Source organism: Saimiri boliviensis, chromosome 4 (assembly GCF_048565385.1).
Source record: "Saimiri boliviensis isolate mSaiBol1 chromosome 4, mSaiBol1.pri, whole genome shotgun sequence".
Taxonomy (NCBI): Eukaryota; Metazoa; Chordata; class Mammalia; order Primates; family Cebidae; genus Saimiri; species Saimiri boliviensis.
The window spans coordinates 12,156,208-12,173,327 of NC_133452.1; the positions used below are offsets into that span (position 1 = coordinate 12,156,208).

General features: G+C 51.6%; 1 protein-coding gene across 5 annotated transcripts in view; it reads right to left on the reverse strand.

Moving 5' to 3' along the window:
• Positions 1-17,120, reverse strand: part of SYNJ2 (synaptojanin 2) — a 122,080-nt gene that overhangs the window by 80,446 nt on the left and 24,514 nt on the right. For all 5 annotated transcript variants that reach the window (XM_010344300.3, XM_010344301.3, XM_010344299.3 and 2 more), the window contains exon 2: positions 2,216-2,302. In XM_010344300.3, the coding sequence (XP_010342602.1) occupies positions 2,216-2,302 (87 nt within the window). The remainder of the gene's footprint in view (positions 1-2,215; positions 2,303-17,120) is intronic.

A 17,120-nucleotide genomic window follows, 5' to 3' on the forward strand; every position in this document is an offset into this window, starting at 1 on the left:
CTTTCCAGAACGTGTTGAAAACAGGCCAAATTATCCTGTCATCCCAAAAGTCAAACTCATACACACCACACTCAGAGACAGTCCAACCCACCCTGGAGGGTGAATCTCACAGGTGGGCCGGGGCTGGGGGCACCCAAAGCCTCCGAGCTGGGCTGGTCTCACATGACCCACAAGGACCCTCATTCACTTCTGTGGGGTGTGGGGTGGTGCTGACTGGCTGGAGGCAGGGAAGCCTCGCCTAGGCAGCCTGGGAGGTGGTCTCCTCTCCGTGCCCTCTGCCCCAGAAGGCCCTGCGGACCCCCGCAGATACCCTGGCTCCCTCTAATAAGATTCCTTTGGGGCTGCCACCCTTACCGGTTAGGATCAATTCCCCACAGCCACTGTTAGATGACAGCCCTGGAAAAAGCCACTTCTTCCCTGGGATGGGGAAAGGGACAGCACTTCCTGTCCCCCTTGTCAGCTCAGCCACCTGTCCCTTTCAGATAGAAGCACAGCCTGGTGGTTGAAGGCAGTCCCTGGTGCCACAAGGCATGAGTTTAAAACCCAGGTCACCACTTGAGAATGGTGTGACCTTGGGCCAGTTACTGTCGTTCCTTCAATCCCAGTCCCCGTCAGATGCGAAACGAGTCATTCATGTATGGATCAAAAGCAGCTTCCAACTGTAACTGAAAGATGCCAAGACTGGGGGGCATCTTGGGGGCCCAGATGCCACCATGTGGAAAAACAGGCATCGGCATGGATGGAACATCTGCAAGGCAGGGTGACCACAGCACCTACCCCATAGGTGCCCGAGGGAGCCACATTAACAAATGCCTAAGTGAGTGCCACTCCAACTGTGTGACTTCCACCTGTGTGACACCAATTGTATGACTGACTCTGTGTGACTCCTAAGTGACAAATTCCTAAGTGAGCGCCACACAGGTCACCACTGTGGAAGGTGAGGTCCACGGGGATTTTCTGCAACTGCAGGAAGATCCCTGCAGAACGGAAAATCCTGCAGAAAACCCTCAGCAGCCTGCACATGTTCATGGAAAAAGCAAGCACTGGGAGGCAGCTAGAAGCCCAGCTAAGCTTCTGACCGAAGGCAAGTCACTTAGAGCTTCTGAGCCTGTTGCCTTTACCGTAAACAGGGACAAAGATGCATTATCACAGTAGCCTATTTTTAGGATTAAAGAAGTGAATGTATGTCTAGCTCTTGGCACGAAACAGACATGTCGTAAATGCACTTTGTCATGTGGGTACCATGTCTTTTTCCTAAGTGCTATTTGGAAATGATCACTGTAATCGTCAGAGTTTAGGACAAAACATTCCATGACAGAAAAGACCCAGGAAAGGAATGACCACGGAACAGCGCTTTTCCGGCAGCTTTAAAAAGCCCCAGTCTCTGGTAACAGCTGCCGTGAGCAGTGGAGGGAGATGCGTGCTCAGCCTAGGGAAAGCCTAGGCGATCCACACAGCCATTCCCATCTCAACCAGGTGGGACCGAGAATCAGGAATGCGAATGGGCTCTTGTCTCAGCCCCAGAAGTCACAGGAGACGTCCACAGCCAGGTCACAGATACCGAGGGGGGGCCTGAGAGAGGAGGACGAAAACGGGCAGTGGAAGCGAGGGCCCCAGGGCTCCCGACTCCAGGAACTCCAGAGGCTGGCTGTGACCACCTACGACAGCCGGCCACCCTGCTTGCCCTTGAGTCTCTCTGAGTGAACAGAGATGCCCATGTCTTCCTGGAAGTTCTCTCCCCTTCCTCTCCCTCCCACCCCACACTGCGTGACAGTCACGCATCGGCGGCTTTTCTCTCCTACTGACAACTCCCAGCCCACCCGTGTGCCCACCCGGCATCTGCCCTGGTCCCTCTCCTCACCCACCCACCTTGGCGCACCTTCTAGAGTATTGCAGACAACGCTCTGAGCAGACCCCCCAGACCAGATTTTGGAAACACTTAGGCCCTCACCAGCAAGCAATGAAGACGAGCTTCCCCGGCACAGGGTGGGGGCGCTGGGAGCCCCACCCTGCTCCGCAGGACAGGCAGGTGACAACCAGGCAGCACTCACCTTGACCTCCCCACCTGCATGGAGGAGCAGGTTCCAAGGCATAAAGAAACATCTTAAAAGAGAGGAGCAGTCGAACAGAACGCCTGCCCTGAGGCCCCTCCAGATGCAGACGCTCCTGCCCACCGGGGAGCCTGGCGCCTGCTGCTGCAGCCAGGGCTACTCACCAGATTTCAGCCTGAGCTCCCCCAGGCAGCCGTACGCGTCCGTGAGCTTGCCATACTGTCCTTTAATGACTTCCTTTTCTTCCGGAGCTGGGGGAGAAACACATTGCAGAAGGCATCAGTGAGCGTCTCCTGCTCATTCACACCCGGCTTGCCAAGCTGGCTTCCCACTCACTCCAAAAAGAAAACACAAAGACAATAGCTCGGCCCACAAACACCAAGTGTGGAGGTTTTGCGATTCGCGAATCACAGAGCTGCAAGGACTCAGACCTTCCCACGAACAGCTTGCTCTCTGGAAGCGCTGACAGCTTCCTGGGGGCTGGAGGCGCTGGGGTCCTGTGGTTCTGGTGCTAGCTGGGGGCAGATACTGGGGGCCTTATGACTCTACCTTGCTGTCCCTGTCCACAGGTATCATCCACTACAGGCTACATCCTGGAGGTGCCCACCCACCCAAGGTACCTTTGGAGGTGGTTAACTTGGAGAGGCTGGGCAGAGGTGCCTGGGTATCTCTGAGTGCCCAGGGCCTGGGTCCAACCCATCCCAAGGTAAGCTGCGTGCCTTGCCCACCGGGTCTTTGGCAGTGATTGCCCATGCCCAAGCCAAGGCATGGACTAGTTTTAAAGCAAAACTGACAGAGGGAAGAACCGTTAGGCGCAGGGAACCCTAACCTCTCCAACGATGCCACCGGCCCCTTTGGCCATGACGGGCAGGCCCTTGGACCCCTTCTCAGAATGGTGTTTTAAGAGCACAGAACAAAATACAAACAGAGATGAACCTTGAAAACATTATGCTACATGAAAAAAAAAAAGTCACAAAAGACCTCAGAAAGATTCCATTTTGGCTGGGCACAGTGGCTCATGCCTGTAACCCCAGCACTTTGGGAGGACAAGGTGGGCAATCACCTGAGGTCAGAAGTTCAAGACCAGCCTGGGCAACATGGTGAAACCCTGTCTCTACTAAAAATACAAAAATTAGCTGGGCATAGTAGTGGGCCTTTAATCCCGGCTACTTGGGAGGCTGAGGCAGGAGAATCACTTGAACCGGGGAGGAGGAGGTTGCGGTGAGCTGAGACCATGCCACTGCACTCCAGTCTGGGCAAAAGAGCAAGACTCTGTCTCAGAAAGATTCCATTTCGATGAGATGTCCAGAAGCATATTTCTAGAGAGAAGCAGTAGATGTTCTGGTTGCCAGGGGCTGAGAGGAGAGAAAGGGGGGATGGGGGTGACTGCTAATGAGTATGATGTCTCTTTTAAGGGGCACAAAAATGTTCTAAAATTAGACTGTGGTGATGGTGATGGTTGCAAAACCCTGAAAATATATTTAAAAAACATGGAGTTGTACACTTCAATGAGTAAGTTGTGTGGTATGGAAATTATCTCATTAAAGCTGTTATAAAATCAACAAAATAAATATGATCACAAAGAATACCAAGCTTATTGAAATCTAGTTATCAACATATTTTTTAAAATGTTATAGTATAGCAATATATTTGCCTTAACAGCATATTAAATAACAAAATCCAGTCGAGTGTATTAACCATCTCAATTTAAAACTAGTGATGAGAGCAAATACGATTTCAAAATATGTGAAACAACTCTAATGTGATGTGAAGATAGCTGTAATTGCAACTGGTGACAGAGTCACATATATGGCTAACCCACACTGGTGACAGAGTCACAGATGTAGCTAACGTATCAGTTTGGTTGCCTGCCTTCCTAATTAGAGGAAGTGATCAATTTCTCTCCCTCCCTCCCTCTCCCTGCCCCCCCTTTCTTCTCTTTTTTCTTTTCTTTTTTTTTTTTTTTTTTTTTTTTTTTTTGGAGATGAAGTCTCAGTCTGTTACCAGGCTGGAGTGCAGTGGCACAATCTCAGCTCACTGCAACCTCTGCCTCTCAGGTTCAAGCCATTCTCCTACTTCAGCCTCCCGAGTAGCTGGGACTACAGGTGCACGCCACCACGCCCAGCTAATTTTTGTATTTTTAGTAGAGACAGAGTTTCATCATATTGACCAGGATGTTCTCCATCTCCTGACCTCGTAATCTGCACTGTAATCCCAAAGTGCTGGGATTACAGGCACGAGCGAATGTGCCCAGCCAGAAGTGCTCCATTTCAAGCAGGATTTATAAAAATAAAAACAGACTTTTCTCCCCACCCAAGAAAACCAATCCTCAAATCCTATGCACAGGGCCCTTGAGGAGCTTTGGGCCCCACAAGAACCCTTGGGCTGGAAGGAGCCATTTCTATGTCATCATGGAAGTAAGAAAAGGGGCAGACAGCTCCTTCTCTGCCTCATTCTCTTAAGCAACAGGAAAGGATTCTTAGACTGCCTTGACTCCCACAGTTAAGGAATTTCAACTAGGAACTAAGATCCCAAAGAGAAATGTTAGAAAAAAATGACAGAAAACATCAGACCCTCATAGCAAGCCCTCAGAGCAGATGGACTGTGAACTGACTTCCATCACTTCCTGCTGTCTCTAAAGATATCGACTCAGAAAGGCAAGTGTAGAAAGCCTGATGAGCATTTGAAGCAGGTGAACCTCATTTTAGCTGACACGCACCCTGACACCCCAACTCAAAAGATCCACCGTGCCACATTTTCCAGGACAGACTCGATTTCCTGGTTCCTCTCAACCGTCCCCATCCCCTTCAACCCCATCAGACCACACGTCCCGACTGGGATTGGAAATTCGGTCATTCTGACAGTCCCATCCTCCCCTCTGAAGCTCTTTCTACCCTCAGCCCCTCAGAAGTGGGTGCTGGCAGCCCTAGACCTGCCTGTCTCAGGAGCCAGCAGGGACTGACTGCTCCCGCCTTGTTCTCCTCTAGCAAGCGCAGGAGGCCAGAAGGCAGGCACCAGAGCCTCACAACATGACCCGCTACCACCCACCAAACAGATGGCTCAGTCCAGGCTGGTGCTCGGGATGCGGCTGGCGGGGCAGAGAGTTGGGGCAGACCTTAAGACCACAGATCCTCCCTCCTCCATTTCTCTAGGCAGGACTGATGGTAAGACATGATTTAAAGAGCAGGACTGATTACCAGCATAGCTGGAGAGGCCAGCAACTTGAAAATACACACAATTCCCATTATTCACAATAACTATGTTCCATAGAGTTACCAGCAGATACTGAAGCAAGCAGCGCTCCTAGAGGAAATGCAGAGTTATGTTCCTGAAAGCCTCGGGTTGCAACATTTTTGTCAATCAAAACATAAAGTTGTTGTATGTGTTTTTCTATTTAAAAGACACTTTACTGAATAAATAGATGCTTCTCAACTTACAATGGGGTCATATCCTGATAAACCCAAGGCAGGCTGAACATATCCTAAGTTGAAAATGCATTAAATACACCTAACCTACCAAACACCATAGCTCTCCTGCCTTCCACATACCCAGAACACTTACCTTAGCCTACAGCTGGGCAAAATCATGAATTACAAAGCCTACTTTCTGACAGAGTGTTGACTATCTCATGAGATTTATAGAATATTGTGCTGAAAGTGAAAAACAGAATGGTCTCACGGGTACTTGAAGGATGGTTTCTACTGAGGGACTGTTGCTTTCACACTGTTGTGAAGTCAAAAAATCAAAACTGGAACTAACAATTGTAAGTCAGGAATCATCTGCGCAGCGCTGATTGTTAACACGGAACCACTGGCACTAGAATGCAAACCCGAATACAGTTGATCAAACACACATATTTTCCCCGTAAGGCACATCACTGCCTTCTTGCACTTGGAAACATTAGACAGCACTTTCAAATGGTGAAACTACGAAGAAAAACACCAAAAATGAAAAACATGGCACAAAACAAATCATGAAAACCACGCTCGTTTACACCGAGAGGCTGAGACAAGATGGCAGAGTGTCCTTTTCAGCTGGAACAGCCTCATCGGGTCACACATTTTCGCCACTCTGCTGGTGTCCGTGAGTACTAATATTGGGGTAATGAACAAATTTTAGAGAGCAGGTGAATTTACAAATATGGAATCCACAAATAATGAGGATCCACTGAATATGGTTTAAGGACCGGGCAAAGACCATGAGGAGACTTACCAGGAAAACAGTCATTCATCAGCCTCAATGGGCGTTAATGTGTACAAGGGCTCTTCACTGGGGTGACAGAGGAAGCCCCTGGCAGCCACTGGAGCTTCAAGAGATAGCTCCTGGGGGAATCTGTATACAAAACTGTATTCAAAATTGTATGCAATGTTTTTTTTTTTTTTTTTTGTGACAGAGTCTCGCTGTGTTGCCCAGGCTGGAGTGCAGTGGTAAGATCTTGGTTCACTGCAACCTCTGCCTCCTGGGTTCAAGCGATTCTTCTGCCTCAGCCACCCAAGTAGCTGGGATTACAGGCATGCACCACCATATCCAGCTATTTTCTGTAGTTTTAGTAGAGATGGAGTTTTGCCATCTCGCCAGGCTGGTCTCGAACTCCTGACCTCAAGTGATCTGCCCACCTCGGCCTCCCAAAGTGCTGGGATTACAGGCATGAACCACTGCACCTGGCCAAAATTGCACGCAAATTTTTGATATGTATTTTTATGGGGGCTAAAATCTCATTTTCAACAGAATCTCGAAGAGGTCAGTGCCCCCCAGAAAGGTTAAGAACCAGTTTAATGAATGAATATTTTCCCAATGCTCACTTGAATTCAATTGGGTTTTCTCTGGGGAAGGGAGAGGGCAGAGTAACCTAAAGATAATCAAGGAAATCATTAACCTCTATGAACAGCCAGAAGCCCCTTGTCTTGAGGACTAAGCAGACTTTGCTGGCCGTGGGGTGGGGAGTTGCTCACAGTAAATGAGGTGCCTGGGTTATTAGGCTCTCAGGTTCGGTACTTTTCTAAAAAAAGTACTGGGAAGCCACAGTCACACGTTTTCCATCAGCCTGCCTCAAAAGCTCACAATGGTGTTAGAATGACATATTAGTCTCCTTTACGCTTGCAACAAATTACTACAAACACAGTGTGGCTTAAGCAACACAGACTTATGACCTTAGTTCTGCAGGTCAGAATTCTGAAATGGGTTTCGCTGGCTGAAAGGAAGGTGTGGGCCGGACTGCATCTGCTCTGAAGGCTGTAGGACAGAATGCCTTTCCTTATCTCTTCCAGCAACCAGAGGCTGCCTGCATCCCTTGGATTTCGGCTCCTTCCTTCCTCTTCAAATTCAGCAATCGCAGCAATCAGATCCCTGCTTCTCTCTTCACATCAACTTCCTGCTCCCTGCCCGGCCTCTCTCTTCTACCTTTTAAGGACCCTGTGAGTACAATGGACTCATCCACATCATCCAGGATAATGTCCCCTCTCAAGGTCCTGATCACATCTGCAAAGTCCTCCTGCCATGTAAGTGCCACATTCGCGACCTGGGAAGTAGGACATGGGCCTTCCAGCTCACAGGTCTTCTGCCTCTGCTCACCCCCACACCCAATGCAGGGGGAGGGGGAGGAGGAGGCAGCAGCAGCATAGGTATCCCCTCCTTCAGCATCTGCTTGGAAACCACGACAAACACTGATACGGCACTTGGACTACGTCACGCACCTACAGTGCCCCCCTGGGAAGCGGGCCTATGAAACCCAAACTTCGCAGGCAGAAGCGAAGGTCACGCGCACCGCCGAATGTCCTCTCTAGCTGACAGGTCCTGTGGGCAGGGCCGAAGACAGGCAGATCAGCAGTGCTCCGTGCCCCGTCTCAGTGGATGAGCTGATCAATGCAATACAATAATTCTGACACCAAAAATACCTATTTGGACCCTAGCAGCTTTACAAAGCCTCGAAACAGAACCCTGGTACGATCTGGTTCTGACTTTGTGAACCATGAAACAAGGAAGCCTTTGTGTATTCATTCAATGATGCAAAGAAGCCTGCCCAGATCAAACAAAATGACAGGAAATTGCTAAACAAAGTGCTGTGGCCAAACCCGCACTTCAGGGGTGGGAAGATGACCCTGGGAGAAGCTATGCAAACAAAACTGATCCCTTGCCCTGGTGCATTACAGAGGACGGACGGAGGACTTCACATCCCTGTCACCGGGAAAATTCACCTCAAGTAAAATAAATGACTTTCTGGTCTCATATTTTAAAACAAACAAACACAGCCCAACAGGGCCGCCTTGACCCATTCCAACGCTGTCAATTATCGACTCCTTGAGAAAAACTTTACCTCTGACTTCTACAATGTGGGAGCTCAAAACAGGCCTCGACCATGGCAGACAGGAACGTCACAGAAAAGACGTTTCTCTACCATAAACAGACTCACTGTAAATAAACTGGGAGGCCCCAGGCAGCAGAGCTTTATTTTCTTCCCGGCCCAGTGGCCAGAGAGCTGAAATCCGGGAACTGGCAGAGTTCCTCCGAGACCCGCAGCGGGGACCCTGCTTCCCTGGCGCTGCGTCTGGGGCTTGCTGGTTGTCCTGTCCTGTTCCTCAGCTTATGGCTTCCTCACTCCAGGCCCTGCCTCAGTTGTCACATGGCCATTCCCCCCCCCATTGTCACGTGGCCATCCTCTCCCTGTGTGTCCCCCTCATTGTCACGTGGCCATCCTCTCCCCATGTGTCCCCCATTGTCATGTGGCCATCCTCTCCCTGTGTGCCTCGTCACATGGCCATCCTCTCCTCACATGTCCCTGTCTTGTCACGTGGCCATCCTCTCCCCACGTGTCCCCCATCGTCACGTGGCCATCCTCTCCCTGCAGGTCTCCCCCATTGTCATGTGGCCATCCTCTCCCCACATGCCCCCCTCTTGTCACATGGCCATCCTCTCCCCACGTCTTCCTCTTGTCACGTGGCCATCCTCTCCCCACGTGTCTCCCATCGTCACGTGACCATCCCTTCCCCATGTGTCCCTCTTGTCATGTGGCCATCCTCTCCCTGCATGCCCCCCCCATCATCACGTGGTCATCCTCTCCCTGCATGCCCCCCCCCATCGTCACGTGGCCATCCTCTCCCCATGTGTCCCCCATCGTCACATGGCCATCCTCTCCCCGTGTGTCCCCCATCGTCACGTGGCCACCTTCTCCCCACGTCCCCCACTGTCATGTGGCCACCCTCTCCCTGTGTGTCCATCCCATTGTCACATGGCCATCTCCTTAGAACAGCAGTCACACTGGATTTCCAGCCCACCCTACCCCAGTGTAACCTCATCTCAGTGTTACAACTGCAACGGCCCTATCTCCAATACGATCCCCTTCTGAGGTCCTGGGGGTGAGGACTTCAAATGTCTTGACGGAGGACACAATTCAGCCCTAACACGTGGCCATCTTTTCACTCAGCGGGCCCATCCTCTTAAAGCCTGACTGCCCCACTGACCGTCCACCCTCCAGGAAGTTTCCTTTCTCCCCGCAATGCCTTCACCTCCAAGTCCCCTCCCCGACCCTTCTTATGTATCAGGAGCATCCGCCCGCACCCCAGCAGGCAGGGCCCCTGGCAGCCTCACTGCCCACCTCCAGCACTCCCAGAGGCCTGGCTTCCCAGGAGGCCAGTTCCAGAATCACCCCACACCCGACTTGCTCCAAACAACTGTATGGTCTCAATTAGGTTTGAAAGAAGAAGGAATTATTTTTGCTCTCCAAAATGGAGGTGACAAAGCAATGTCTACACACACCAGGAAGGTGACAAATGAAGCTGACCAGGCATGGTGGCTCACATCTGTAATCCTAACACTTTGGGAGGCCAGGGTGGGAGGACTGCTTGAGCCCAGGAGTTCAAGACCAGCCTGGGCAACACAGCGAGACTCTATCCCTACCAAAATTTTTATTTTTATTTTTGAGAAGAAGTTTTGCTTTTGTTGCCCAGGCTGGAGTGCAAAGGTGCAATCTAGGCTGACTGCAACCTCCACCTCCCGGGTTCAAGCAATTCTCCTGCCTCAGCCTCCCAAGTAGCTGGCGTTACGGGCTTGTACCACCATGCCTGGCTAATTTTATATTCTTAGTAGAGACAGGGTTTCTCCATGCTGGTCAGACTGGCCTCAAACTCCTGACTTCAGATGATCCGCCCGCTTCAGCCTCCCAAAGTTTTTTAAAAAATTAGACATGGTGGTGGGAGCCTGTGGTCCCAGCTACTTGGGAGGCTGAGACAGGAGGACTGCTTAAGCCCGGAGGTCAAGACTGCAGTGGGCTGTGGTTGTACCACTACCCTGCCTTGAAAACAAACAAACAACAAGAAAATGAAGCTGCCGGAAGGGCCGAGGGTGAGCAGAGAACACACACCTGCCATTGGCTGGTGGGCAGCTCCTGCAGGTGCCAGCCATGCCCACAGTCCAGTGCTGCCAGGCTGCAGCGTGACCAGGAGACAGGACATGCCAGACCCTGCAGTGCTGGCAACCATCCCCATTTATTCTCAGCACTGCGGGGGCTGGACGCCCACCTCTGCACACTGGATCTGGCCTGCCCATTTGCCACTTCCGTCCCCCTTTCTTGATAATCTCAGAAATAGACAGACTCTTCCTGCCTCCCACGCTTTTGGTTGCATTTCCTGTAAGTTTTTCCACATGAGAACGTCTTTGCTTCCCCTCTGGCTGGCCACGAATTTCTGGCCTTTTGAGGAAAGCCCTCTCTTCTACCTCCTCGGCCCCCTTCCTTGACCCCTCTTGCCTGTGATTCAGCCACTGGCTCAGTGGATGCACCTTTGTGCCTTCTGTGGCTGGCACCCTTCCAGGCACAGAGACATTGCGGTGAACCAAACAGACGAAAACCATCCAGCATTTGGCAGTGGCCAAGAGGGACAGGAGGAATGAAGGGATGAGTGATGGCGGGGGGTGCAGACCCAGGTTGGGTGGGAGGCTGGGGTCGGGGCACCACCGAGGCACAGCCAGGAAGGGGCAGACGCTGTTCAAGCTTCCTGCCAGAGTGGACAGATAAGATCGATAAGCACAATACAGACAGGGACAGGAGCAGAGCAGAAACAGTGAGCAGGGAGCAGGGTACGAAGAGTGAGGAAGGGGAAGTGACATTTTAAATAGTGTGGTCTGAGAAGGCCTCATTGCAAGGGTGACATCTGAATGCGGACCTGAAGGAAGCCAGAGAGACAGCCACATGAAGAGCGGAGGAGCACTGTAGGCCCAGAAGGGCACGTGCAAAGGTCCTGTGGCAGACACACTCCTGACCTGTGCAAGCCCCAGCGAGGCGGGCAGTGGGACTGAAGGCTCACGGAGGAAATGGTGTGGGGGACACACTGCCCAGAGGTTTGAGGTCACAAAATGGTTTTGGGTGTCACTCTGAGTGAGAGTCGCCACAGGGGTCTGAGGATCATCCCGGCTGCTCTGTTGAGAACTGACTCTAGAGGAACTAGGAGAGAAGGAAGGAGACCAGTTAGGAGGTGCCAGCACCCCCGGGGCAAGAGAGGATCTCACCTGAGCCAGGGCGCAGCAATGGAAGAGCTGAAGGGGAGTCCAATTCTGGAGACAGACAGACAGACAGACAGACAGACAGACAGACAGATACACACACACACACACACACACACACACACACACACACACACACATTTTTAGTTGCTGAACTTTCCAAAGAAAAGTAGGGTACCACAATAAAACCTTGTACCCTCATTACCACGTACCTGCCAGCTCCACCTGCTCTCAACCCACACCCAACCCAATGTGCTCAAGCACTCACAATGTGCTCCTCAGACCAGCAGCGCCAAGCATCAGAAATACAAGCTATGGGGCCCACTGCAGGCCTTGTGAATCAGAAGCTCTGGGCTGCAGACCTAGAAAGCTGTTTTAATGAGGCCTCCCGGGGACTTGATTGTGTACCAAAGCTGGAGAAGCTCTGCCCTAGGTTATTTTGAGTAAATCCCAGGCATCGTATTATTTCATCTATAAATGTCTCAGTATGAATCTCTAAAAGGTAAGAGTTCTTTTTTTTTTTTTTTGAGACGGAGTTTCGCTCTTGTTACCCAGGCTGGAGTGCAATGGCTCGATCTTGGCTCACCGCAACCTCCGCCTCCTGGGTTCAGGCAATTCTCCTGCCTCAACCTCCCGAGTAGCTGGGATTACAGGCACGAGCCACCATGCCCAGCTAATTTTTTGTATTTTTAGTAGAGACGGGGTTTCACCATGTCGACCAGGATGGTCTCGAACTCTTGACCTCGTGATCCACCCGCCTCGGCCTCCCAAAGTGCTGGGATTACAGGCTTGAGCCACCGCGCCCGGCAAGGTAAGAGTTCTTAAAAACAAACAAACAAACAAAAAAAACCCAGCCATGGCCAGGTGCGGTGGTTCATGCCTGTAATCCCAGCACTTTGGAAGGCTAAAGAGAGCGGATCACATGAGGTCAGGAGTTCAAGACCAGCCTGGCCAACATAGTGAAACCCCACGTTGCTCTCTACAATGGAGGTGACAAAGCAAATGTCTACACACACTGGGCAGGTAACAAATGAAGCTGGCCAGGCATGGCTGCGCCCTACTTGTAATCCCAACACTTTGGGAGGCCAGGGCAGGAGGACTGCTTAAGCCCAGGAGTTCAAGACCAGCCTGGGCAACACGGTGAGACTCCATCCCTACAAAAATGTGTTTAAAAATTTGCCAGGCGCCGTGGCCCATGCCTGTAATCCCAGCACTTTGGGAGGCTAAGGCAGGCGGATCTCAGGAGTTCAAGACCAGTCTGGCCAATACGGTGAAACCCCGTCTCTACTAAAAATACAAAAATTAGTCGGGCATGGTGGCGTGTGCCTCCCAGCTGCTTGGGAGACTGAGGCAGGAGAATTGCTTGAATCTAGGAGGCGGAGGTTTCAGTGAGCCAAGACTGAGCCACTGCACTCCAGCCTGGGTGACAGAGTGAGAGTCCATCTCAAAAGGAAAGAAAAAGTAGCCAGGCGTGGTGGTGGGAGCCTGTGGTCTCAGCTACTTGGGAGGCTGAGACAGGGTGATTGCTTGAGCCCAGGAGGTCAAGGCTGCAGTGAGCTGTGATTGCACCACTACCCTGTTTCTAGTCTCTAATAAAAATAGGAAAATTAGCCGGGTGTGGTGGTGCATACCTATAATCCCAGAACTCCGGAGGCTGAGGTAGGAGAATCCTTAAACCTGGGAGGCAGAGGTTGCAGTAAGCTGAGATCACGCCACTGCACTCCAGCCTGGGTGACAATAGCAAAACTCTGTCTAAACACACACACACACACACACACACACACACACACACACACCATTATCACATCTAAAAAAGTCACCAGCAATTCCTCAACATCATCATATATCTGGGTATATTTTGAAGGTAGAAACACAGATAGATGGGCTATGGGATATGAGACAAAGACATGGTTCAAGGATGATGCCATGTTCATTGCCTGAATGATGAAGAGACGGGGTGGCCCTGGTTTGACAGCAAAGACTGAGAGGACAGGTTCAGGTAGAGCATAGGCTGGGAACAGACATGCTGTGGGGCTCTGGTGCAGCCCCACGTGGAGGCTGAGGACAGAGCTCAGCAAGTCTGGAGTCCAGCAGGAAGTCTGGCTGGAAAGATCCGAGGCGTCCTCAGCAGACAGTTATTTACAATCATGGGGCTGGGTGCGGTGGCTTCCGCCTCTAATCCCAGCGCTTTGGGAGGCTGAAGTGGGAGGCTCACTTGAGCTCAGGAGTTTGAGAACAGCCTAGGCAACATAGGGAGACTCCATCTGTAAAAAAATAACAAAAATATTAGCTGGGCAAAGTGTGCACAGCTGTGGTCCCAGCTTCTTGGGAGGCTGAGGTGAGAGGATCATCTGACCCTGGGAGGTTGAGGCTGCAGTAAGCCATGACTGCACCACTGCAATCCAGCCCAGTTGACTGAGTGAGACACTATCTCAAAAATAAATAGTCGGCATGATGGCTCATGCCTGTAATCCCAGCACTTTGGGAGGCTGAGGTGAGCAGATCACAGATTAGGAGTTGAACATCAGTCTGGCCAACATGGTGAAGCCCCATCTCCACTAAAATGCAAAAATTAGCCAGGCATGGTGGCATGTACCTGTAATCCCAGCTGCTTGGGAGGCTGCGGCAGAAGAATCACTTGAACCTGGGAGGTGGAGGTTGCAGTGAGCTGAGATTGCACCACTGCCCCCCAGCCTGGGCAACAGAGCGAGATTTCATTAAAAAAAAAAAAAATTAGCTGGGTGTGGTGGCATACACCTTCCCAGCAATAAAATAAAATAAACAAAATCATGAGCTTGGAGGGGATGCCCTCAGGGAGTCAGTGGAGGGCACTGACCTTCTGGGTGCAGCACTGACCTGGGTGAAGGTCAGGTTGGACTGAGAAGTGACCAAAGAGAAACAAGAAAACTCAGCAGTGCGTGGCAGCCTGGCGGCCAGGAGAGAAAAGCTTTCAAGGAAGCAAGAGTGGTCAGCAGGTCAGAGGCAGCTGCGTCTATAACCTGAGGACTGAGTATGGTCACTTTAGACGCAGATGACTAAGAGAGGAACAGTTTCAGTAAAGCTGGGGAGCAAAACCCTGAATTCGGGGGGAGGGAGAGAGAAAATGGAGACAGTGGGGACAGATGATTCTCTGAGGAATCTCCTGTGTGCACATGCATCACGTGTGTGCAAGTGCGTGTGTGCCTACGTGTGAGTGTGTGTGTGTGCGCGCGCGTGTGTGTAAAGCAGAATGGAGAGGCTGTTGGGGAGGGAAGAGGGGTCAGAAGATTTCTCTAGGACAGCGGCATTAACACCAGGCTTGCGTGCTGGTGGAAATGAGCCAGGAGAGAGGTCAGGACCAGCACAGCTGAGAGAAAGGTCAGGACCAATGTGACAGGAGAGGGGAGCTGGAAAGCCACGCCCTGGGGCAGGCCACGGGCATCCGCACAGGTGCTCTGGCCTCAAACGCAGACAGTGCCCCACAGGGAGCAGGTGGGGAGGGGGACAGAGGTGGTGGGCGGGCAGCAGTGGTGCTGGGAGCCAGTGGGAATTCGCTCCCAGTGGCTTCAAATTTTTTGGTGGAATGAGAGAGGACGAGGCCATCAGCTGCGAGTGAGGACGGGGAGGAGGCACAGCGCTGAGGCAAGGGGCAGGTGGAGTTGCCATCCGGGAGGGTGGGGGAGTGGAGCACAGAGATGCAAGCAAAGGGCCACCTGGGATCAGGGGCTGTGAGCTGACAGTAAGCTTTGCCCATGTGGTAGTGGGGCATTTCCAGAAACTTCTACTGCACAGGGGCCAGTAGGCGTGGACTTCAGGATGTAACCAGGGCTGAGGCTTCACCAGGTGGGGAGGACCCGGCGGGCAGGGAGGGTGAGTGCAAGGCAGGGCTGGTCACTGACATGGCAAAGAGGGAAGGCGTGGGCCAGGGAAGGGGCTATAAGAAAGCCACGGTCTTAGGCCGGGCGCGGTGGCTCAAGCCTGTAATCCCAGCACTTTGGGAGGCCGAGGCGGGTGGATCACGAGGTCGAAAGATCGAGACCATCCTGGTCAACATGGTGAAACCCCGTCTCTACTAAAAATACAAAAAAAAACTAGCTGGGCGTGGTGGCGCATGCCTGTAATCCCAGCTACTTAGGAGGCTGAGGCAGGAGAATTGCCTGAGCCCAGGAGGCGGAGGTTGCGGTGAGCCGAGATCGCGCCATTGCACTCCAGCCTGGGTAACAAGAGCGAAACTCCGTCCCAAAAAAAAAAAAAAAAAAAAGAAAGCCACGGTCTTGGCCGGGCGCGGTGGCTCACGCCTGTAATCCCAGCACTTTGGGAGGCTGAGGTGGGCGGATCTCGAGGTCAAGAGATCAAGACCATCCTGGCCAACTTGGTGAAATCCCATCTCTACTAAAAACACAAAAATTAGCTGGCTGTGGTGGCGCGTGCCTGTATTCCCAGCTACTTGGGAGGCTGAGGCAGGAGAATTGCTTGAACTCAGGAGGTGGAGGTTGCGGTGAGCCGAGATCGCGCCATTGCACTCCAGCCTGGTGACAAAGTGAGATTCTGTTTCAAAAAAAAAAAAAAAAGAAGAAGGCCACAGGCTGCAAGGGTCACCATCCCAGTGGGGTCAAAGGTTACTGGGACTGGGAATTACAGGCTGAGTGTCAAGATGAAGAGTGGGATGTTTGAGACAGACGCTGGAGAGTCGGGGCAGGGCATGGGAGTGAGTGGCTGCAGGGGCAGGGGGCTGTCACGGGTGGAGGAAAGGGGGCCAAGGTCCTCTGAAAGATCAACATGGCCTCTGAAGGCGCCAAGAATGAGGGCCGGACTCAGTGAGAAATGACAGAGAGAAAGGAGGACTCACCAAGGAACCTGGCAACCGCAAAACGGGGGGCTGTGGGGGGCGCAAGCTCATGACATTACTGGAAAGCGGCCCCGATTCAGACCCAAGAGAGGATTCTTAGATCTCATGCAAGAAAGAATTCAGAGTGAGTCCACAGAGTAACGTGTAAGCGAGTTTATCAGGAAAGTAAAGGAATAAAAGAACGGCCACTCCATGGTTGCCCATTTTTATGATTATTTCTTGATTAAATGCTAAACAAGGGGTGGATTATTCATTTCTGAGAAAGGGGTGGGCAATTCAAAGGAACTGAGGGTTCTTCTCCTTTTTAAACCATACAGGGTGACTGCCTGATGTTGCCATGGCATTTATAAACTGTCATGGCGCTGGTGGGAGTGTCTCTTGGCATGCGAATACATTATAATGAGTGTATAATGAGCAGTGAGTGTGACCAGACGTCCTTTCATCGCCATCTTGGTTTTGGTGGTCCTGGCCAGCTTCTTTATCATGATCTATTTTAGCAGTAAGGTCTTTATGACCTGTGTCTTGTGCTCACCTCGTATCTCACCCTGTGACTAAGAGTGCCTAACCTCCTGCTCATGTAGCCCAGCCGATTTCAGCCCCATTGTACCCAGCCCCTATTCAAGATGGAGTCACTCTGGTTCAAATGCCTCTGACAATCGTTTGGCAAGAGACTGTGACGGTGGGTTGACTTTCTAGTCCTATTTCCCTGGAAACCTGTGAAAACTTGTCTCAGCTACTTGAACAACATG